Consider the following 24,459-nt stretch of genomic DNA (forward strand, 5'->3'; position numbering starts at 1 on the left):
CGTCTGGCAAATGGGGACGAAGACCGTGAGCCCCACGGGGGGACAACCCGATCACCTCGTTTCTAGAGAAGCCGCGTGGCTCGGTGGAAAGAGTCAGAGGTCATGGGTTCAAATCCCGACTCCGCCAGTTGTCGGCTGGGTGACTTTGGGCCAGTCGCTTCACTTCTCTGGGCCTCTGTTCCCTCATCTGGAAAATGGGGATGAAGACTGGGAGCCCCCCCGGGGGGCAACCTGATCACCTTGTAAGCTCCCCAGCACTTAGAACAGTGCTTTGCACATAGTAAGGGCATAGTAAGGGCCAAATCATTACTGGGGAAGCAGCGTGACTCAGTGGAAAGAGCCCGGGCTTTGGAGTCCGAGGTCATGGGTTCAAATCCCGGCTCCGCCACTTGTCCGCTGGGTGACTTTGGGTGAGTCACTTCACTTCTCTGGGCCTCAGTTCCCTCATCTGGAAATTGAGGATGAATCAATCAATCAATCAATCAATCGTATTTATTGAGCGCTTACTGTGTGCAGAGCACTGTACTAAGCGCTTGGGAAGTACGAGTTGGCAACATATAGAGACGGTCCCTACCCAACAGTGGGCTCACAGTCTAGAAGGAGACTGGGAGCCCCCCGGGGGACAACCTGGTCACCTTGTAAGCTCCCCAGCGCTTAGAACAGTGCTTTGCACGTAGTAAGCGCTTAATAAATGCCATTATTATTATTGTTAATGTCTTCGCCCCGGGCTCCCGGGCATCCTGCCAGCCCCCCGCTAGCCCCCTGAGCCAGAGGTTCCGGATGACCGCCCCGGGAGCCCCAAAAGACCCCAACTCCGACCCTCCGACCAGGTAGTGGGGACCCCCTCCCAGCCCCCGACTTTGTTGGCGGGAGGAGGAAGGACCCAGCTCACAGGTGGTCTGCGCTTAAGCGCTTAGTACAGTGCTCTGCACACAGTAAGTGCTCAATAAATACGATTGATTGATTGATTGGTCTGGGGGAAGCTGACCCTTCTCCTCCCGCCCCCCCCAAATGAATTAGGGGGGCATGAGGGGGCTCCATCTCCCCCACCACCACCGTGCCAGCTTCTTGGGGGGGGAGGAGGAGATGTGGGGCAGCCCCCCATCCCCAGCTCCCTTAAGGCCGGAGGGCCTGAGCCAGGGCTAGGGACCCCCAGCATCTGGTGGCCCCGAGCCCAGGGGTCTTCAGATGCCCCGGGCTGCAAGGGGGAGGGGGAAAGGGGGTCCTTGGCTCCCGGAACCCCGAGGGGTGGGGGTGGGCAGGGAGCAGGGGGTCCCTGTGGTCGCCCCCCACCCCAATCTCCAACCGCCTCGGCAAAGTTGGGGGGCACCGGGGAATAGGCATGACGGTGGGCATCAAATAGGGGGGCACCGGGAAATAGGCGGGGCAACGGGCATCGTCTCGGGGGGGCACCGGGGATTGGATGTGGCAGAGGGCATCTAATCGGGGGGCAACGGGGAATAGGCCTGACGATGGGCATCAAATCGGGGGGCACCAGGGAATAGGCTTGGCAGTGGGCATCGTCTCGAGGGGGCACCAGGAATAGGAGTGGAGGTGGGCATCAAATCGGGGGCACCGGGGAATAGGCGTGGCCGTGGGCATCTAATCGGGGGGCACCAGGGAATAGGCTTAGCAGTGGGCATCGTCTTGGGGGGCACCGGGAATAGGCGTGGAGGTGGGAATCAAATTGGGGGCCACCGGGGAATAGGCTTAGCAGTGGGCATCGTCTCGGGGGGCACCGGGAATAGGCGTGGAGGTGGGAATCAAATCGGGGGGCACCGGGGAATAAGCGTGGCACTGGGCATCGTCTCGGGGCCACCAGGGAATGGAGGTGGCAGCGGGCATCATCTCTGCTGGGCACCGGGCTGGACAGTCCCCGGGCGGGTTACAATAATAATAATAATAATAATAATAATAATAATAATAATAATAGCATTTGCTAAGCGCTTACTATGTACAAAACACTGTTCTAAGCGCTGGGGAGGATACAAGGTGATCAGGTTGTCCCACGGGGGGGCTCCCAGTCTTCATCCCCATTTTGCAGATGAGGGAACTGAGGCAAAGAGAAGGGAAGTGACTCGCCCAAAGTCACACAGCTGACAAGTGGCAGAGGTCCACAGCTTGGGGGCTTTGGGGCTCCCGAGGCCGCTTGGGGGGAAAAGGGGGCTTCCTTTGGACGGCCGGGGAAACTGAGGCCCAGGAGAGTGGTGATTCCCGGAGGGCTCCCCAGAGGGGACCCTCCCCCGTCGCCCACCCTGGCCAGATCAGAAGGTCCCGAGTGGCCCGGTGGCTCAGAGGTTACTGATGTGCTCCTCTCGGGGTGGGGGGCGGGGGGCTTCTTCCAGGATGCACGAGAGGGGGAGGGAAGAGGAGGAGGAGGAGGAGGAAAAGGAGCAAAGGGGGACGAGGAGGAGGGATGAAGAGGAACAGAATGAAGAGGAGGAGGAGGAGGAGGAGGAGGAGGAGGTGGAAGAAAAGGGGGAGAAGCAGAAGGAAGAAGAGGAGGAAGAGGAAGAGGAGGAAATGGAGCAGAAGGAGGAGGAGGAGGAGCAACAGGAGGAGGAAGAAGAGGAAGAGAAGCAGCAGGAGGGGCAGGAAGCAACGCAGGAGGAGGAAGAAGAGGAAAAGAAGGAGGAAGTGGAGCAGGAGGAGCAGGAGGAGGAAGAGGAGCAACAGGAGGAGGAAGAAGAGGAAGAGAAGCAGCAGGAGGGGCAGGAAGCAACGCAGGAGGAGGAAGAAGAGGAAAAGGAGGAGGAAGTGGAGCAGGAGGAGCAGGAAGAGGAGGAGGAAGAGGAGCAGGAGGAGGAAGAACAGGAGAAGGAGGAAGAAGTAGGAGAGAAGCAGCAGGAGGGGAAGTGAAGCAGGAGGAGGAAGAGGAGAAAGTGGAGCAGGAGGAGCAGAAGGAGGAAGAGGAGGAGGAGGAAGAAGAGGAGGAAGAGATGTAGGAAGAGCAGGAGGAGGAGGAGTAGAAGAATGAAGAGTAGGAGGGGGAGGAGGAAGAACAGGAGGAGGAGGAAGAACAGGAGCAGGAGGAGAAGAAGAGAAGCCGGAGGAAGAAGTGGAGCAGGAGGAGGAAGAGGAGGAGGAGGAAGTGGAGCAGGAGGAGGAGGAGGAAGAGGAACAGGAGGAGGAAGAGCAGAAGGACAAGCTCTTAGTACAGTGCTCTGCACATAGCGCTCAATAAATACGATTGAAATGAAGGAGGAGAAAGAACAGGAGGAGAAGCAGTAGAAGGAGGAAGTGGAGCAGGAGGAGGAAGGGGGGAGGAAGTGGAGCAGGAGGAGGAAGGGGGGAGGAAGTGGAGCAGGAGGAGGAGGAGGAAGAGGAACAGGAGGAGGAAGAGCAGAAGGACAAGCTCTTAGTACAGTGCTCTGCACATAGCGCTCAATAAATACGATTGAAATGAAGGAGGAGAAAGAACAGGAGGAGAAGCAGTAGAAGGAGGAAGTGGAGCAGGAGGAGGAAGGGGGGAGGAAGTGGAGCAGGAGGAGGAAGGGGGGAGGAAGTGGAGCAGGAGGAGGAGGAGGAAGAGGAACAGGAGGAGGAAGAGCAGAAGGACAAGCTCTTAGTACAGTGCTCTGCACATAGCGCTCAATAAATACGATTGAAATGAAGGAGGAGAAAGAACAGGAGGAGAAGCAGTAGAAGGAGGAAGTGGAGCAGGAGGAGGAAGGGGGGAGGAAGTGGAGCAGGAGGAGGAGGAGGAAGAACAAGAGGAGGAAGAAGAACAGAAGGAGAAAGAGGAAGAAGAGGATGAGGAGGAGGAGGGAGGAGGAGGAGGAGGAGGAGAAGGAGGAGGAGGTGGCGGGGGTTTGTCTGTCCCAGAGGAGCGAGCGGGGCAGTGGCACTCAGCCGGGCGAACGGGCCGCGCTGGCGACAAGACACAGTTGGGGGGCGGGGAGGGGGGGTGGGCGACCCTGTGACCTCTGACCCCAGCGCCCCGCGGAGCTCTGGGCCAGCTCCCCTCCCGGGGGCTCGGGGCCTCAGTTTCCCCGGCCGAGCGCACCTGCCACCCCGCGTCGCCAAGGTAGCAGCCTGGCGACGGATGGGGTCGCCGTTACCATGGCGACCGATGGCCTCCCTCCTCCCGGTAAGCCGGGCGGGGGGTGGGGAGGGGGGTCCCCGGCTGGGGGGCCGGGGGGCGGCCGCCCGGCTGCACCCTGCTCGGAAGCGGGGGGACAGGCCGGGGGGAAGGGATGCTGGGGGGGCCGGTTGCCATGACAACGAGGCCGCGGCCTGTTCCTCGGGCCCCGGTTACCATGGCGACGGCGGCGGTTGATGCGCTCTGCGGCGAACCCTGGGGGGGCGAGGGGGGACACGCTGCGCCGGACTCGTGGGCCCCCCGCCCCCCGGGGTTGCGGGGAAACGGGGGGGACGGGGAGGGGGCCCGAACCCCCCCCGTTTTTTTTTTGATGGCGTTTATTAAGCGCTTACTACGTGCAACGCACTGTTCTAAGCGCTGGGGAGTTTACAAGGTGATCAGGTTGTCCCATGGGGGGCTCACAGTCTTCATCCCCATAATAAGAACGATAATGATGGCATTTATTAAGCGCTTACTACGTGCAACGCACTGTTCTAAGCGCTGGGGAGTTCACAAGGTGATCAGGTTATCCCATGGGGGGCTCACAGTCTTCATCCCCATAATAATAATGATAATGATGGCATTTGTTAAGAGCTTACTACGTGCAACGCACTGTTCTAAGCGCTGGGGAGTTTACAAGGTGATCAGGTTGTCCCACGGGGGGCTCACAGTCTTCATCCCCATAATAAGAACGATAATGATGGCATTTATTAAGCGCTTACTACGTGCCAAGCACTGTTCTAAGCGCTGGGGAGGTTACAAGGTGATCAGGTTGTCCCACGGGGGGCTCACAGTCTTCATCCCCATAATAAGAACGATAATGATGGCATTTATTAAGCGCTTACTACGTGCAACACACTGTTCTAAGCGCTGGGGAGTTCACAAGGTGATCAGGTTATCCCATGGGGGGCTCACAGTCTTCATCCCCATAATAATAATGATAATGATGGCATTTGTTAAGAGCTTACTACGTGCAACGCACTGTTCTAAGCGCTGGGGAGTTTACAAGGTGATCAGGCTGTCCCACGGGGGGCTCACAGTCTTCATCCCCATAATAAGAACGGTAATGATGGCATTTATTAAGCGCTTACTACGTGCAAAGCACTGTTCTAAGCGCTGGGGAGTTTACAAGGTGATCAGGTTGTCCCATGGGGGCTCACAGTCTTCATCCCCATAATAAGAACGATAATGATGGCATTTATTAAGCGCTTACTACGTGCAAAGCACTGTTCTAAGCGCTGGGGAGTTTATAAGGTGATCAGGTTGTCCCACGGGGGGCTCACGGTCTTCATCCCCATAATAAGAACGGTAATGATGGCATTTATTAAGCGCTTACTACGTGCAACACACTGTTCTAAGCGCTGGGGAGTTCACAAGGTGATCAGGTTATCCCACGGGGGGCTCACAGTCTTCATCCCCATAATAATAATGATAATGATGGCATTTGTTAAGAGCTTACTACGTGCAACGCACTGTTCTAAGCGCTGGGGAGTTTACAAGGTGATCAGGCTGTCCCACGGGGGGCTCACGGTCTTCACCCCCATAATAAGAACGGTAATGATGGCATTTATTAAGCGCTTACTACGTGCAAAGCACTGTTCTAAGCGCTGGGGAGGTTCCAAGGTGATCAGGTTGTCCCACGGGGGGCTCACAGTCTTCATCCCCATAATAAGAACGATAATGATGGCATTTATTAAGCGCTTACTACGTGCAAAGCACTGTTCTAAGCGCTGGGGAGTTTACAAGGTGATCAGGTTGTCCCACGGGGGGCTCACGGTCTTCATCCCCATAATAAGAACGATAATGATGGCATTTATTAAGCGCTTACTACGTGCCAAGCACTGTTCTAAGCGCTGGGGAGTTTACAAGGTGATCAGGCTGTCCCACGGGGGGCTCACAGTCTTCATCCCCATAATAAGAACGATAATGATGGCATTTATTAAGCGCTTACTACGTGCAAAGCACTGTTCTAAGCGCTGGGGAGGTTCCAAGGTGATCAGGTTGTCCCACGGGGGGCTCACAGTCTTCATCCCCATAATAATAATGATAATGATGGCATTTGTTAAGAGCTTACTACGTGCCAAGCACTGTTCTAAGCGCTGGGGAGGTTACAAAGTGATCAGGTTGTCCCACGGGGGGCTCACAGTCTTCATCCCCATAATAAGAACGATAATGATGGCATTTATTAAGAGCTTACTACGTGCAAAGCACTGTTCTAAGCGCTGGGGAGGTTACAAGGTGATCAGGTTGTCCCACGGGGGGCTCACAGTCCTCATCCCCATAATAATAACGATAATGATGGCATTTTTTAAGAGCTTACTACGTGCCAAGCACTGTTCTAAGCGCTGGGGAGTTTACAAGGTGATCAGGTTGTCCCACGGGGGGCTCACAGTCTTCATCCCCATAATAAGAACGATAATGATGGCATTTATTAAGCGCTTACTACGTGCAAAGCACTGTTCTAAGCGCTGGGGAGTTTACAAGGTGATCAGGTTGTCCCACGGGGGGCTCACGGTCTTCATCCCCATAATAAGAACGGTAATGATGGCATTTATTAAGCGCTTACTACGTGCAAAGCACTGTTCTAAGCGCTGGGGAGGTTCCAAGGTGATCAGGTTGTCCCACGGGGGGCTCACAGTCTTCATCCCCATAATAATAATGATAATGATGGCATTTGTTAAGAGCTTACTACGTGCCAAGCACTGTTCTAAGCGCTGGGGAGGTTACAAAGTGATCAGGTTGTCCCACGGGGGGCTCACAGTCTTCATCCCCATAATAAGAACGATAATGATGGCATTTATTAAGAGCTTACTACGTGCAAAGCACTGTTCTAAGCGCTGGGGAGATTACAAGGTGATCAGGTTGTCCCACGGGGGGCTCACAGTCCTCATCCCCATAATAATAACGATAATGATGGCATTTTTTTAGAGCTTACTACGTGCCAAGCACTGTTCTAAGCGCTGGGGAGTTTACAAGGTGATCAGGTTGTCCCACGGGGGGCTCACAGTCTTCATCCCCATAATAAGAACGATAATGATGGCATTTATTAAGCGCTTACTACGTGCCAAGCACTGTTCTAAGCGCTGGGGAGTTTACAAGGTGATCAGGCTGTCCCACGGGGGGCTCACAGTCTTCATCCCCATAATAAGAACGATAATGATGGCATTTATTAAGCGCTTACTACGTGCAAAGCCCTGTTCTCAGCGTTGGGGAGGTTACAAGGTGATCGGGTTGTCCCACGGGGGGCTCACGGTCTTCACCCCCATAATAATAACGATAATGATGGCATTTATTAAGAGCTTACTACGGGCAAAGCACTGTTCTAAGCGCTGGGGAGTTTACAAGGTGATCGGGTTGTCCCACGGGGGGCTCACAGTCTTCATCCCCATTTCACAGATGAAGGAACTGAGGCCCAGAGAAGTGAAGTGACTCGCCCAAAGTCACCCAGCTGACAATTGGCGGAACCGGGATTTGAACCCACGACCTCTGACTCCAAGGCCCGGACTCTTTCCACTGAGCCACGCCGCTTCGCTAAGCGTTTACTACGTGCAGAGCACTGGTCTAAGCGCTGGGGAGATTACAAGGTGATCAGGTTGTCCCCCGGGAGGCTCCCAGTCTTCATCCCCATTTTCCAGATGAGGGAACTGAGGCCCAGAGAAGTGAAGTGACTCGCCCAAAGTCACACAGCTGACAATTGGCGGAGTCGGGATTTGAACCCACGACCTCTGACTCCAAAGCCCGGGCTCTTGCCACTGAGCCACGCTGCTTCCTCCCACCCACTCAACCCCCCCGCCCCGTCATCACCCCCAGAGCTGAGGAGCCGGGGTTTGGCCGGGGAGGGGCTCACACTCTTAACCCCCACTTTACAGATGAGGACACTGAGGTAAGGAAAAGTGAAGCGACTTGCCCAAGGTCACACAGCAGCTAGGGGGCGGAGCCGGGATTTGAACCCAGCTCCTTCTGACTCCCAAGCCCGGGCTCTAGCCACTAAGCCATGATGGTATTGGGCTCAAAGTACAAAGTAAGCACTCACTAAATACCATCAAGCGCTTAGTACAGTGCTCTGCACACAGTAAGCGCTCAATAAATACGATTGAATGAATGAATCATCTGGTTAATCGTAAACTCTTTGCGGGCAGGGAATCTGTCTACCGCCTCTGCCGTATTGGACTCTCCCAAGCGCTTAGTACAGTGCACACAGTAAGCGCTCAAGAAATGCCAGTGATTGACTGTAAACTCCCTGTGGGGCAGGGAATCTGTCTACCGCCTCTGCCGTATTGGACTCTCCCAAGCGCTTAGTACAGTGGCTAGAGAAGCAGCGTGGCTCAGTGGAAAGAGCCCGGGCTTTGGAGTCAGAGGTCGTGGGTTCAAATCCCGACTCCGCCAATTGTCAGCTGTGTGACTTTAGGTGAGTCACTTCACTTCTCTGTGCCTCAGTTCCCTCAACCATAAAATGGGGATTAAAACTGTGAGCCCCCGGCGGGACAACCTGATGGCCTTGTAACCTCCCCAGCGCTTAGAACAGTGCTTCGCACATAGTAAGCGCTTAATAAATACCATTATTATTATAATTCTCTGGGCCTCAGTGACCTCATCTGTAAAATGGGGATGAAGACCGGGAGCCCCCCGTGGGACAACCTGATCACCTTGTAACCTCCCCAGTGCTTAGAACAGTGTTTTGCACATAGTAAGCGCTTAAAACATGTCATTATTATTATTATTATTGTTATTACAGTGTACACAGTAAACGCTCTAGCTTTTCTTCTATTTATTCTGATGACTTGGCACCTGTTCACATGTTTTGTTTTGTCGTCTGTCTCCCCCTTCTAGACTGTGAGCCCGATGTTGGGTAGGGACCGTCTCTCTAGGTTGCCAACTTGGACTTCCCAAGCGCTTAGTACAGTGCTCTGCACACAGTAAGCGCTCAATAAATACGATTGAATGAATGAATGAATGAATAAGCGCTCAATAAATGCCAGTGATTGACTGTAAACTCCTGGTGGGCAGGGAATCTGTCTACAGGCGGATGACGATGACAGCGGGTCGGCTGCATCCTCCCTTTCTTTCAGGCTGGAATCCCCAAACGGGATGGAGATCAATCAATCAATCAATCAATCAATCGTATTTATTGAGCGCTTACTATGTGCAGAGCACTGTACTAAGCGCTTGGGAAGTACAAATTGGCAACACATAGAGACAGTCCCTACCCAACAGTGGGCTCACAGTCTAAAAGGGGGAGACAGAGAACAGAACCAAACATACCAACAAAATAAAATAAATAGGATAGAAATGTACAAGTGAAATAAATAAATAAATAAATAAATAAATAAATAAATAGAGTAATAAATATGTAATAAATAGAGTAATAAATAGAGTAATAAATAAATAAATATGGAGATGATCTGATCTGATTATCCGCCACCTCTCCTCAGCGCTTAGCACATAGCCAGTACGTCACAGACGCCAGAACACTCGCTCCTCACCGGGGCAGAGGCCGGGGGGAGAAGCAGCGTGGCTCAGTGGAAAGAGCCCGGGCTCTGGAGTCCGAGGTCATGGGTTCAAATCCCGCCTCCGCCACTTGTCAGCTGGGTGACTTTGGGCGAGTCACTTCACTTCTCTGGGCCTCAGTTCCCCCATCTGTCAAATGGGGATGAAGGCTGTGAGCCCCCTTGGGACAACCTGATCACCTTGTAACCTCCCCAGCGCTTAGAACAGTGCTTTGCACGTAGTAAGCGCTTAATAAACGCCATCATTATTATTCATTAATTTAATCGTATTTGTTCATTCATTCATTCAATCGTATTTATTGAGCGCTTACTGTGTGCAGAGCACTGTACTAAGCGCTTGGGAAGTCCAAGTTGGCAACATATAGAGACGGTCCCTACCCCGCAGTGGGCTCACGGTCTAGAAGGGGTAGACAGAGAACAAAACAAAACGTATTAACAAAATAAAATAAATAGAATAAATATGTACAAATAAAATAAATAAATCGAGTAATAAATACATACCAGCATATATACATATATACAGGTTGAGCGCTTATTGTGTGCAAAGCACTATACTAAGCGCTTGGGAAGGACAAGTCGGCAACATATAGAGGCGGTCCCTACCCAACAATGGGCTTACAGTCTAGAATAATGATAATATTAACATATTATCATTAATATATTATTGTATATTATATTATTAATATAATATTATATATTTTTATTTTTATTATTACCTTCGTGCCTCCCTGTTGGCCATCCGGTTGACCATTTGCGGGCTGTGTGACCTCGAGCTGGTCGCTTCGCTTCTCTGGGCCTCAGTTTCCTCATAGAGGAGCAGCATGGCTCAGTGGAAAGAGCCCGGGCTTTGGAGTCAGAGGTCATGGGTTCGAATCCCGACTCCACCACATGTCCGCTGTGTGACTTTGGGCTAGTCACTTAACTTCTCTGAGCCTCAGTTCCCTCATCTGTAAAATGGGGATTAAGACTGTGAGCCCCAAGTGGGACAACTTGATCACCTTGTATCCCCCCCCCCAGCACTTAGAACAGTGCTCTGCACATAGTAAGCGCTTAACAAATGCCATTATTATTATTATTATTATTATCTGGAAAATGGGGATGAAGACCGTGAGCCCCACGGGGGACAACCCGATAACCTGGTCTCTCCTCCGGTGCTCAAAACGGTGCTTGGCACGTAGTAAGCGCCTCACAGATGCCATCATCATCCCAGGGGCTGGATCTCACCCCATTCGCTGGTATCCACCCCGGCGCTTAGTACAGTGCCAGGCCCGTAGTAAGCGCTTAACACATCGCCCGTATTATTATGCTCCAAGAGGTTCTCCGGAGAGGGGGAAGCTCAGAGGGGTGGGAGAAAATTGGGCTTCTCACCACTACCTTTCATTCATTCGATGGTATTTATTGAGCGTTTTCTGCGTGCGGGGCACTGTAATAATAATAATAATAATAATAATAATAATAATAATAATAATAATAATAATAATAATAATAATAGCATTTATTAAGCGCTTACTATGTGCAAAGCACTGTTCTAAGCGCTGGCGCTGTTCCAAGCACTGTACTGAGCGCTTGGAAAGCACTAAAGAGGGCATGCCCATCCCGTCAGAGCTCGGGAGCTGAGCTCTGAGAAGCAGCGTGGCTCAGTGGAAAGAGCCCGGGCTTTGGAGTCAGAGGTCATGGGTTCAAATCCCGCCTGCGCCAACTGTCAGCTGGGTGACCTTGGGCCAGTCCCTTCACTTCTCTGAGCCTCAGTTCCCTCATCTGGCAAATGGGGGATTAAGACTGGGAGCCCTCCCGTGGGACAACCTGATCACCTTGTAACCTCCCCAGCGCTTAGAATAGTGCTTGGCACATAATAATAATAATAATAATAATAATAATAATAATAATGGCATTTATTAGCACACTATTTATTCCCCCTGTGTGATCACCTTGTAATCTCTCCAGCGCTTAGAACAGTGCTTGGCACATAACAATAATAATAATAATAATAATAATGGCATTTATCAGTACACTATTTATTAGCTTACTATGTAAGCACATAGTAAGCGCTCAGTAAATGCCATCATCATCATTTTTATTGTGCATCTGGCTTTAATTCTATTTGTTCTGACGACTTTGACACCTGTCTCCATGTTTTATTTCGTTGTCCGTCTCCCCCTTCTAGCCTGTGAGCCCGTTGTTAGGTAGGGACCGTCTCTATCTGTGGCCGACTTGGGCTTCCCAAGCGCTTAGTACAGTGCTCTGCACACAGTAGGCGCTCAATAAATACGACGGAACGAGTGGATGAGCTGGATTTGCCGTCGGCTCCATCGCCAGCAGGCCTGTGGAGCTGTAACTCCGTCACGCTGATGCCAACCGGGTCAGGGCAACCACTATTTAATCCTAATACACTGTGACTGTCAAGGGAGTCGGCCTTACCAGGGCCAGAGGGAAAAATAAAAAGACAAAAAACAACCCAGCCAACTACATTCCTCTCCCGGCCTTCAAAAAATAAAAATAAAAATAATAATATGGGTATTTGTTAATAATAATAATAATAATAATCAATCAATCGTATTTATTGAGCGTTTACTGTGTGCAGAGCACTGTACTAAGCCCTTAGGAAGTACTAGTCCCTATATGTTGCCAACTTGTACTTCCCAAGCGCTTAGTACAGTGCTCTGCACGCAGTAAGCGCTCAATAAATACGATTGATTGATTGAAAAGTGCTTTGCACATAGTAAGCGCTTAATAAATGCCATTATTATCATCATCATCATCATCAATCGTATTTATTGAGCGCTTACTATGTGCAGAGCACTGTACTAAGCCCTTAGGAAGTACCAGTCCCTATATGTTGCCAACTTGTACTTCCCAAGCGCTTAGTACAGTGCTCTGCACACAGTAAGCGCTCAATAAATACGATTGATTGATTGAAAAGTGCTTTGCACATAGTAAGCGCTTAATAAATGCCATTATTATCATCATCATCATCAATCGTATTTATTGAGCGCTTACTATGTGCAGAGCACTGTACTAAGCCCTTAGGAAGTACTAGTCCCTATATGTTGCCAACTTGTAGTTCCCAAGCGCTTAGTACAGTGCTCTGCACACAGTAAGCGCTCAATAAATACGATTGATTGATTGAAAAGTGCTTTGCACATAGTAAGCGTTTAATAAATGCCATTATCATCATCATCATCATCAATCGTATTTATTGAGCGCTTACTATGTGCAGAGCACTGTACTAAGCGCTTGGGAAGTACAAATTGGCAACGTATAGAGACAGTCCCTACCCAACAGTGGGTTCACAGTCTAAAAGGGGGAGACAGAGAACAAAACCAAACATACTAACAAAATAAAATAGAATAGATATGTACGAATAAATTAAATAAATGAATAAATAGAGTAAAAAAAATATGTACAAACATATATACATATATACAGGTGCTGTGGGGAAGGGAGGGAGGTAAGATGGGGGGGTGGAGAGGGGGACGATATATATATATTATATATAATAATAATATTATTATTATTATTATTCATCCGGTCGTATCTGTCGAGCGCTAACTCTGTGCAGAACGCTTGGGTGAGTCCAAGAGAACAATAAACAGATATATTCCCTGCCCACAACGAGCTGACCGTCTTTGCGGGGGGAGACGGACGTGAAGAGAAATCAATAATAATAATAATAATGGCATTTATTAAGCGCTTACCATGTGCAAAGCACTGTTCTAAGCGCTGGGGAGGTTACAAGGTGATCAGGTTGTCCCACTGGGGTCTCATAGTCTTCATCCCCATTTTCCAGATGAGGGAACTGAGGCCCAGAGAAGTGAAGTGACTCGCCCAAAGTCACCCAGCTGACAAGTGGCGGAGCCGGGATTTGAACCCATGACCTCGGACTCCAAAGCCCGGGCTCTTTCCACTGAGCCGCGCTGCAACGCATTCCAGATTTACGATCAATCAGTCAATCAATCGTATTTATTGAGCGCTTACTGTGCGCAGAGCACTGTACTAAGCGCTTGGGAAGTCCAAGTTGGCAACATCTAAAGACGGTCCCGACTCAACAGCGGGCTCACAGTCTAGAAGGGGGAGACAGAGAACAAAACAAAACATATTAACAAAATAAAATAATTAGAATAAATATGGACAAGTAAAATTAAGAAATAAATACCCAGCGCTCAGTTCCCTCCCACAACGAGCTGATGGAGAAAGCGCAAATCAATCAATCAATCAATTGTATTTATTGAGCACTTACTATGTGCAGAGCACTGTACTAAGCGCTTGGGAAGTCCAAGTTGGCAACATAGAGAGACGGTCCCTACCCAACAGTGGGCTCACAGTCTAGAAGGGGGAGACAGAGAACAAAACCAATCAATCAATCAATCAATCGTATTTACTGAGCGCTTACTGTGTGGAAAGCACTGTACTAAGCGCTTGGGAAGTACAACTTGGCAACATATAGAGACGGTCCCTACCCAACAGTGGGCTCACAGTCTAGAAATGGCATTTATTAAGCGCTTAATATGCGACTCACCTAGAGAAGCAGTGTGGCTCAATGGAAAGAGCCCGGGCTTTGGAGTCAGAGGTCACGGGTTCAAATCCTGGCTCTGCCAAGTGTCAGCTGGGTGACTTTGGGCGAGTCACTTCACTTCTCTTTGCCTCGGTGACCTCATCTGGAAAATGGGGATGAAGACTGTGAGCCCCACGTGGGGCAACCTGATCAACTTGTAACTTCCCCAGCGCTTAGAACAGTGCGTGGAACATAGTAAGCGCTTAATAAATGCCATCGTCATTGTTATTAAGTCACTTCGCTTCTCTGGGCCTCAGTGACCTCATCTGGAAAATGGGGATGAAGACCGTGAGCCCCACGTGGGGCAACCTGATCAACTTGTAACTTCCCCAGCGCTTAGAACAGTGCGTGGCACGTAGTAAGCGCTTAATAAATGCCATCATCATTATTATTAAGTCACTTCACTTCTCTGGGCCTCAGTTCCCTCATCTGGAAAATGGGGATGAAGACTGTGAGCCCCCCGTGGGGCAACCTGATCAACTTGTAACTTCCCCAGCGCTTAGAACAGTGCGCGGCACATAGTAAGCGCTTAATAAATGCCATTATTATTATTATTATAAGAAGTGACTTGGCCAAAGTCACCCAGCTGACAATTGGTAGAGCCAGGATTGGAACCCACGACCTCTGACTCCAAAGCCCGGGCTCTTTTCCACCGAGCCGCGCTGTATTAAGCGCTCACTATGTGCCAAGCACTGCTCTAAGCGCGGGGGTAGATACAAGGTCATCAGGTTGTCCCCCGTGGGACTCACAGCCTTCATCCCCATTTTCCAGATGATGAAACTGAGGCTCAGAGAAGCGAAGTGACTTGTCCAAGGTCACACAGCTTCAAATAGCCGCCTTGGAACGACGCTTCCTCCCGCATTCCGGATCGGGATGGAGGGGCGTCCTGAAACCAGCCTGCCTCAGTTTACCCCCCCTTTTTTTGTTACGGAATTTCATTCACTCGTTCAGTCGTGTCCGGTTTTGCGCTTTCTCCGTCAACTCGTTGTGGGAGGGAACTGAGCGCTGGCTATTTATTTCTTTATTTTATTTGTACATATTTATTCTAATTATTTTATTTTGTTAATATGTTTTGTTCTGTTCTCTGTCTCCCCCTTTTCGACTGTGAGCCCACTGTTGGGTAGGGACCATCTCTATATGTTGCCAACTTGGACTTCCAAAGCGCTTAGTACAGTGCTCTGCGCACAGTAAGCGCTCAATAAATACGATTGATTGATCCTAAATCTGGAATGTGTTGCAGCGCGGCTCAGTGGAAAGAGCCCGGGCTTTGGAGTCCGAGGTCATGGGTTCAAATCCCGACTCCGCCACTTGTCAGCTGGGTGACTTTGGGCGAGTCACTTCACTTCTCTGGGCCTCAGTTCCCTCATCTGGAAAATGAGGATGAAGACTATGAGACCCCAGTGGGACAACCTGATCACCTTGTAACCTCCCCAGCGCTTAGAACAGTGCTTTGCACATAGTAAGCGCTTAATAAATGCTATTATTATTATTATTATTATTGATTTCTCTTCACGTCCGTCTCCCCCCGCAAAGACGGTCAGCTCGTTGCGGGCAGGGGATGTATCTGTTTATTGTTCTCTTGGACTCACCCAAGCGCTCTGCACAGAGTTAGCACTCGACAGATAAGACCGGATGAATAATAATAGCAATAATAATGACATTTATTAAGCGCTTACTATGTGCAAAGCACTGTTTCAATCAATCACATTTATTGAGCGCTTACTGTGTGCAGAGCACTGTACTAAGCGCTTGGGAAGTCCAAGTTGGCAACATATAGAGACAGTCCCTACCCAACAGTGGGCTCACAGTCTAAGCGCTGGGGAGGTTACAAGGTGATCAGGTTGCCCCTGGTGGGGCTCACAGTCTCAATCCCCATTTTACAGATGAGGTAACTGAGGCACAGGGAAGTGAAGTGACTTGCCCAAAGTCACACAGCTGACAATTGGCAGAGGCGGGATTTGAACCCATGACCTCTGACTCCAAAGCCCGGGCTCTTTCCTACCCTGCTTCTCTAATGAATCCCGGCTCCGCCACTCGTCTGCTGTGTGACCTCGGGCCGGTCACTTCACTTCTCTGGGCCTCAGTTCCCTCATCTGGAAAATGGGGATGGAGACCGTGAGCCCCATGGGGGACGGGGGCCTTGTCGGCCTGACTTGCTCGTGTCCACCCCAGCGCTTAGTACAGTGCCCGGCACACAGCGAGCGCTTAAAAGATACCACAATTATTATTACTATTATTAATGCATTCATTCATTCGATCGTATTTATTAATAATAATAATAATGATGGCATTTATTAAGCGCTTACTATGTGCAAAGCACTGTTCTAAGCGCCGAGGTGGTTATAAGGTGATCAGGATGTCCCACGGGGGGGCTCACAGTCTTCATCCCCATTTTCCAGATGAGGGAACTGAGGCCCAGAGAAGTTAAGTGACTTGCCTAAGGTCACACGGCAGAAATGCGGCGGAGCCGGGATTAGAACCCATGACCCTCTGGCTCCCAGGCCCGGGCTGTAATAATAATAATAATGGTATTTATTAAGCTCTTACTACGTGCAAAGCACCGTTCTTAGCGCTGGGGAGGTTACAAGGTGATCAGGTTGTCCCACGGGGGGCTCCCAGTCTTCATCCCCATTTGACAGATGAGGTCACTGAGGCCCAGAGAAGTGAAGGGACTCGCCCAAAGTCACGCAGCCGACAAGTGGCGGAGCCGGGATTTGAACCCACGACCTCCGACTCCCAAGCCCGGGCTCTTTCCACGGAGCCACGCTGACGCATCCCAATCTCGACTCCGCCGCCTGTCTGCTGTGTGACCCTGGGCGAGTCGCTTCCCTTCTCTGGGCCTCCTCTGGAAAATGGGGATGATGGTGATGGTATTTGTTAAGCGCTTACTATGTGCCAAGCACTGTTCTAAGCGCTGGGGAGGTTACAAAGTGATCAGGCTCCCAGTTTTCATCCCCATTTTACAGATGAGGTAACTGAGGCCCAGAGAAGTTAAGGTCCTTGCCCAGAGTCACGCAGATGACAGTTGGAGGAGTCGGGATTTGAACCCAGGACCTCTGACTCCAAAGCCCATGCTCTTTCCACTGAGCCACGCTGCTTAGTACAGTGCTCTGCACATAGTAAGCGCTCATTAAGTACCACAGATTGATAACTCTGGTTTCAGGAAACACTGTTGTCTGTCTCCCCCTTCGAGACTGTGAGCCCAGGGACCGTCCCTCTATGTTGCCGACTTGTCCTTCCCCAGCGCTTAGTACAGTGCTCTGCACACAGTAAGCGCTCAATAAATACGATCGAATGAATGAATTTATCTCTTGAAGACCGTGAGCCCCCCGTGGGGCAACCCGATTGCCTTGCGTCTCCCCCAGCGCTTAGAACAGTGCTTGGCACCGAGTAAGCGCTTAACATTCAGTCCTTCGTATTTATTGAGCGCTTACTGTGTGCAGAGCACTGAATAATAATAATAATGATGGCATTTATTAAGCGCTTACTATGTGCAAAGCACTGTTCTAAGCGCTGGGCGGGTTTAAAAGGTGATCAAGTTGTCCCACGGGGGGCTCACGGTCAATCCCCATTTGACAGATGAGGTCACTGAGGCCCAGAGAATAATAATAATAATAATGATGGCATTTATTAAACGCTTACTATGTGCAAAGCACTGTTCTAAGCGCTGGGGGGGTTACAAGGTGATCAGGTTGTCCCACGGGGGGCTCACGGTCAATCCCCATTTGACAGATGAGGTCACTGAGGCCCAGAGAATAATAATAAAAATAATAATGGCATTTATTAAGCGCTTACTATGTGCAAAGCACTGTTCTAAGCGCTGGGGGGGGTTTACAAGGTGATCAGGTTGCCCCACGGGGGGCTCACGGTCAATCCCCATTTGACAGATGAGGTCACTGAGGCCCAGAAAATAATAATAATAATAACAATGGTATTTATTAAGTACTTACTATGTGCAAAGCACTGTTTTAAGAGCTGGGGGTTGGGTTACAAGGTGATCAGATTGTCCCACGGGGGGCTCACGGTCACAATCCCCATTTGACAGATGAGGTCACTGAGGCCCAGAGAATAATAATAATAATAATAATAACGGTGGCATTTATTAAGCTGTATATGTGTATATATGTTTGTACATATTTATTACTCTATTTATTTCACTTCGACATATCTATTCTATTTATTTGATTTTGTTAATATGTTTGGTTTTGTTCTCTGTCTCCCCCTTCTCGACTGTGAGCCCGCCGTTGGGTAGGGACTGTCTCTATACGTTGCCAACTTGGACTTCCCAAGCGCTTAGTCCAGTGCTCTGCACACAGTAAGCGCTCAATCAATACGATTGATTGATTGATTGATTGGAGAAGCAGCGTGGCTCAGTGGAAAGAGCCCGCGCTTTGGAATCGGAGGTCATGGGTTCAAATCCCAGCTCCGCCACTTCATCATCAATCGTATTTATTGAGCGCTTACTATGTGCAGAGCACTGTACTAAGCGCTTGGGAAGGACAAATTGGCAACATATAGAGACAGTCCCTACCCAACAGTGGGCTCGTCAGCTGTGTGACTTTGGGCAAGTCACTTCACTTCTCTGGGCCTCAGTTCCCTCATCTGGGAAATGGGGATGAAGACAGTGAGCCCCCCGGGGGACAACTTGATCACCTTGTTAACCTCCCCAGCGCTTAGAACAGTGCTTTGCACATAGTAAGCGCTTAATAAATGCTATCATTATTATTATTATTATTGATTGATTAAGCGGACTGAGCGCTTGGAAAGTACTAATTACAAAAACCATCATTATGACTCTGATTATGAGGAATTGCTGGCAGTTGGGGGGAGGGTTTCAGCAGGAAATTGCCCCCCGAAACCTGGAGTTGGGGTGGGGGGTCCCCTCAACTTCCCCCCACCCTCTGCGGCAGCTGAATTTTCGGCCGTCTTGTCTACTAACCCAGGCGCAAAGTAGGCCCAGGGTGGATTTAATGGACAGAGTACGGGGTTGCTGTGTGACTTAGAGCCAGCCGCCGAACCTCTCTGAGCCTCCGCCTCCCTCTCTGTGAAATGGGCACAAGACGCCCCGATCTCCCCAGCCCTGAGCTCGTGAGCCCCATGTAATTATAATAATAATGATGATGATGGTGATGGACACACAGTAAGCGCTCAGTGAATACGATTGCTCATCAATCGCATTTATTGAGCACTTACTATGTGCAGAGCACTGTACTAAGCGCTTGGGAAGTAGAAATTGGCAACATCTAGAGACAGTCCCTACCCAACATTGGGCTCACAGTCTAAAAGGGGGAGACAGAGAACAAAACCAAACATACTAACAAAATAAAATAAATGGAATAGATATGTACAAGTAAAATCAATCAATAAATAGAGTAATAAATCTGTACAAACCTATATCCATATATACAGGTGCTGTGGGGAAGGGAAGGAGGTAAGATGGGGGGAGGGAGAGGGGGACGAGGGGGAGATTGATTGATTGATGGTATTTGTTAAGCACTTATTACGTGCCAGGCACTGTTCTAAGCGCTGGGGTGGATACAAGGTGATCAGGTTGCCCCCCGTGGGGCTCACGATCTTTTAGACTGTGAGCCCACTGTTGGGTAGGGACTATATATGTTGCCAGCTTGTACTTCCCAAGCGCTTAGTACAGTGCTCTGCACACAGTAAGCGCTCAATAAATACGATTGATTGATTGAAGGTATTTGTTAAGCGCTTACTACACGCCAGGCACTGTTCTAAGCGCTGGGGTGGGTACAAGGTGATCAGGTGGCCCCCCTTGGGGCTCACGGTCTTTTAGACTGTGAGCCCACTGTTGGGTAGGGCCTGTCTCTCTATGTTGCCAACTTGTACTTCCCAAGCGCTTAGTACAGTGCTCTGCACACAGTAAGCGCTCAATAAATACGATTGATTGATTGATTCATCCCTATTTTCCGGAGGAAGCCACTGAGGCACAGAGAAGTTAAGTGGCTTAGTAATGATAATAACGATGGCATTTGTTAAGCGCTTACTACGCGCCAGGCACTGTTCTAAGCGCTGGAGTGGATACGAGGTCATCAGATTGTCCCCAGTGGGGCTCACGGTCTTCATCCCCATTTTCCAGATGAGGTCACTGAGGCACAGAGAAGTTAAGTGGTTTGGTAATAATAATAATAATGATGGCATTTGTTAAGCACTTACTACGCGCCAGGCACTGTTCTAAGCGCTGGAGTGGATACGAGGTCATCAGGTTGTCCCCCGTGGGGCTCACGGTCTTCATCCCCATTTTCCAGATGAGGTCACTGAGGCACAGAGAAGTTAAGTGGCTTAGTAATAATAATAATAATGATGGCATTTGTTAAGCACTCACTACGCGCCAGGCACTGTTCTAAGCGCTGGAGTGGATACGAGGTCATCAGATTGTCCCCAGTGGGGCTCACGGTCTTCATCCCCATTTTCCAGATGAGGTCACTGAGGCACAGAGAAGTTAAGTGGCTTAGTAATAATAATAATGATGGCATTTGTTAAGCACTTACTACGGGCCAGGCACTGTTCTAAGCGCTGGAGTGGATACGAGGTCATCAGATTGTCCCCTGTGGGGCTCACGGTCTTCATCCCCATTTTCCAGATGAGGTCACTGAGGCACAGAGAAGTTAAGTGGCTTAGTAATAATAATAATGGCATTTGTTAAGCACTTACTACGCACCAGGCACTGTTCTAAGCGCTGGAGTGGATACGAGGTCATCAGGTTGTCCCCCGTGGGGCTCACGGTCTTCATCCCCATTTTCCAGATGAGGTCACTGAGGCACAGAGAAGTTAAGTGGCTTAATAATAATAATGGCATTTGTTAAGCGCTTACTATGTGCCACGCACTGTCCTAAGCGCTGGGGTGAATACAAGGTGATCAGGTTGCCCCCCGTGGGGCTCACGGTCTTCATCCCCATTTTCCAGATGAGGTCACTGAGGGCCAGAGAAGTTAAGTAGCTTAATAATAATATGTTTTAAGCGCTTACTACGTGCCAAGCAGTGTCCTAAGCGCTGGGGTGAATACAAGGTGATCAGGTTGTCCCACGTGGGACTCACGGTCTTCAGCTCCATTTTCCAGATGAGGGAACTGAGGCCCAGAGAAGTGAAGTGACTCCCCCAAAGTCACACAGCTGCCAAGTGGCCAGGATTAGAACCCACGACCTCTGACTTCCAAGCCCAGGCTCTTTCCGCTAAACCACGCCGCTTCTCTAGGGCGGGGACTATATCCGAGTGGATTTTCTTCTCTCCCCAGCGCTTGGCACATAGTGGAGGGTTAAAGAGAGTTATTATTATTAATAATCGTATTTATTGAGCGCTTACTGTGTGCAAAGCACTGTACTAAGCGCTCGGGAGAGGACAATAGAGGCACGTGTGGGGGTTTACGGGGATCTGGGATCGAGGATGAACAGAGCCCGGTCTTGGGAGTCAGAAGGTCGTGGGTTCAAATCCCGCCTCTTGTCTGCCGTGTGACCTTGGGCAAGCCGCTTCACTCTGGGCCTCAGTTCCCTCATCTGGAAAATGGGGATGAAGACCGTGAGCAGCCCCACGGGGGACAGGGACTGCGGTGTCCGCCCCGATTAGCTCGTATCCACCCCAGCGCTCAGTACAGCGCCTAGTACAGCGTGGCTCAGTGGAAAAAGAGCCCGGGCTTTGGAGTCCGAGGTCATGGGTTCAAATCCCGGCTCCGCCAATTGTCAGCTGGGTGACATTGGGCGAGTCACTTCGCTTCTCTGGGCCTCAGTTCCCTCATCTGTATAGTGGGGATAAAGACTGTGAACCCCCCGTAGGACAACCTGATCACCTTGTAAGCTCCTCAGCGCTTAGAACAGTGCTTTGCACGTAGTAAGCTCTTAATAAATGTCATTATTATTATTATTATTACAATGTTTACTCTCTGGGGGTTTGGGGGAGGGGGCTTCGATGATCGTCGGGGCTTTGCTCCGCCTTCCCCTTTCCTCTTCCCTTCCCCCTTCTATTTTTTAATGGTATTTGTTAAGCTCTTACTATGTGCCCAGCGCTGTTGTAAGCGCTGAGCACTGTCCTTCTCACCCCGGAGAATTGGGGAGGAGCGGAGCTTTTGTCCCCAGCATTCCCGATCGATTCCCAGAGGGTCCTGGTGGGGAGGGGGGCGGCCTGTCCAGACCCCTGGCCCCCCGGAGGGCTGGAATTTTTTTCCCAGCCGGAGCTCCTGGGTCCTCCGGGCGCGTGGAGGCCGGCTCCTGGCGGCGGCGGCGACCCAGTTCCCCGCGTTATTTTTAGGGCGCGGGGCGCCACTTGGACACGTGGGGGGGGGGGAGGAGGAGGAGGAGGAGGAGGAGGAGGAGGGGGGAAAGGAGGAGGAGGAGGAGGAGGGGGAAAAGGAGGAGGAGGAGGAAGAGGAGGAGGAGGAGGAGAAGGAAGAGGAGGAGGAGGAGGAGAAGGAAGAGGAGGAGGAGGGGGGAAAGGAGGAAGAGGAGGAGGAGGGGGAAAAGGAGGAGGAGGAGGAGGAGGGGGAAAGGAAGGAGGAGGAGGAGGAGGAGGAAAAGGAGGAGGAGGAAGAAGAGGAGCAGGAAAGGAGGAGGAAGAGGAGGAGGAGGAGGAAAGGAGGAGGAGGAGGAAAGGAGGAGGGGGAAGAGGAGAAGGAGCAAGAGGAGGAGGAGGGGGAAGAGGAGGAGGAAAAAGAGGATGAGGAGGAAGAGGAGGAGGAAAGGAGGAGGAAGAGAAGGAGGAAAGGAGGAGGAGGGGGAAAAGGAGGAGGAAGAGGAGGAGGAGGAGAAGGAAGAGAAGGAGGGGGAAGAGGAGAAGGAAGAGGAGGAGGGGTAAAAGGAGGAGGAGGAGGAAAAGGGGGACGAAGAAAAGGAGGAGGAAGAGGAGGAGGAGGAAGAGGAGGAGCAGGAAGAGGAGGAGGAGGGGGAAGAGGAGGAGGAGGAGGAGGAAAAAGAGGAGGAGGAGGAAAAAAAGGAGGAGGAGGAAGAGGAAGAGGAGTAAAGGAGGAGGAAGAGGAGGAGGAGGAGAGGGAAGAGGAGGAGGAGGAGGAGAAGGAAGAGGAGGAGGAGGAAAAGGAGGAGGAGGAAAAGGAGGAGGAGGAAAAGGAGGAGGAAGAGGAGGAGGAAGAAAAGGAGGAAGAGGACAAGGAAGAAGAGGGGGAGGAGGAAAGGAGGAAGAGGAGGAAGAAGGGGGGAGGAGGAAAAGGCAAAGGAGGAGGAAGAAGGGGGAGGGAAAGGAGAAGGAAGAGGAGGAGGAAAAGGAGGAAGAGGAGGAAAAGGAAGAGGAGGAGGAGGAGGAAGAAGAGGAGGGGGAGGAGGAAGAGGAGGAGGAGGAAAAGGAAGAGGAGGAGGAGGAGGAAGAAGAGGAGGGGGAGGAGGAAGAGGAGGAGGAGAAAGGAGAAGGAAGAGGAAGAAGAGGGGGAGGAGGAAAGGGAGAAGGAGGAGGTAGAAGGGGAGGAGGGAGGAGAAGGGGAAAGAGGAAAAAAAGGAGGAGGGGGCGAAGGAGGAAAAGAAAAAGGAGGAGGGGGAGGAAGGGGCAGTCTGCGTCTGCTCGGGGGCCAGGAGACCCCCGTCCCCCGTTGCCCCCGGGCCGCCTGGGCCCGTCTCCCCCCCGCCCGCCGGGCCCGGACGCCTCCTGCATACACAATCAGCTCGGCAGCGCGGGAGCCGGCTGCTACAAGGCGGGCGGGGGGGGGGAGCGTGTGTGTGTGTGTGTGTGTGTGTGTGTGTGTGTCTGTGAGTCTGCGTGCGTGTGTGTGTGTGTGCGTGTGTCCGCGTCCGGGAGAGACGGGAGCCAGAGCAGAGAGGGAGACAGACAGACAGGGGCAGGGACGGTGGGCGCGGGCGTCTACTGCAGTGCAGCGTCCGGCGCCTGCGGGGGAGGGGGCTCGGGGCCCCCCCCAGCCGTCCAGGGGACCCCCCCCCCCCCCGGGGGGCCCGGAGCCATGCTCAACAACCTCACCGACTGCGACGAAGGCGAGGGGGGGACCCATCCCGGTGAGCGGGGGAGACCCCCCGGGCGGGCCGGGCTCCCGGGGAGCGGGCGCGTTGCGGCGAGCGGCCCGGGCGCTGTCCGAAGTACCGGCCGGCCCCGTCCCGCCGTCGGGAAGCCCCGGACGGGGCCGGGAAACCACAAGGAGGACGCTGGGGTGCGGGAAGCGCTTACTACGTGCCCCGTTCCTCCCCAACTCCTTCCTGGGGGGCTCTGCGGAGCGGGGCTGCGGCAGGGGAGGGGGTTGGGGATTTGGGGGGCGGCAGTCACGTGCGGGGCAGCCCGGGGGCCGAGAAGGGGCGAGGGGGGCGATTGGCGCAGTGTGAGAGACCCCCCCGGGCCCCCCCAGAGCCACCAGG

At 51.5% G+C, this 24,459-nt stretch overlaps 1 protein-coding gene across 2 annotated transcripts in view; it reads left to right on the forward strand.

Annotated features, from left to right (window-relative positions):
• The first annotated feature begins 4,009 nt into the window (after positions 1-4,009).
• SLC12A5 (solute carrier family 12 member 5) overlaps positions 4,010-24,459 on the forward strand; it is a 76,012-nt gene continuing 55,562 nt past the window's right edge. The window contains exon 1 of one of the 2 annotated variants that reach the window (XM_038750417.1): positions 4,010-4,090. In XM_038750417.1, the coding sequence (XP_038606345.1) occupies positions 4,063-4,090 (28 nt within the window). In that variant the 5' untranslated portion in view covers positions 4,010-4,062. Of the gene's footprint in view, positions 4,091-23,892; positions 24,106-24,459 lie in introns of those variants that run through there. The other variant, XM_038750416.1, reaches the window with a different exon arrangement.

Source organism: Tachyglossus aculeatus, chromosome 8 (genome assembly GCF_015852505.1).
Source record: "Tachyglossus aculeatus isolate mTacAcu1 chromosome 8, mTacAcu1.pri, whole genome shotgun sequence".
NCBI lineage: Eukaryota > Metazoa > Chordata > Mammalia > Monotremata > Tachyglossidae > Tachyglossus > Tachyglossus aculeatus.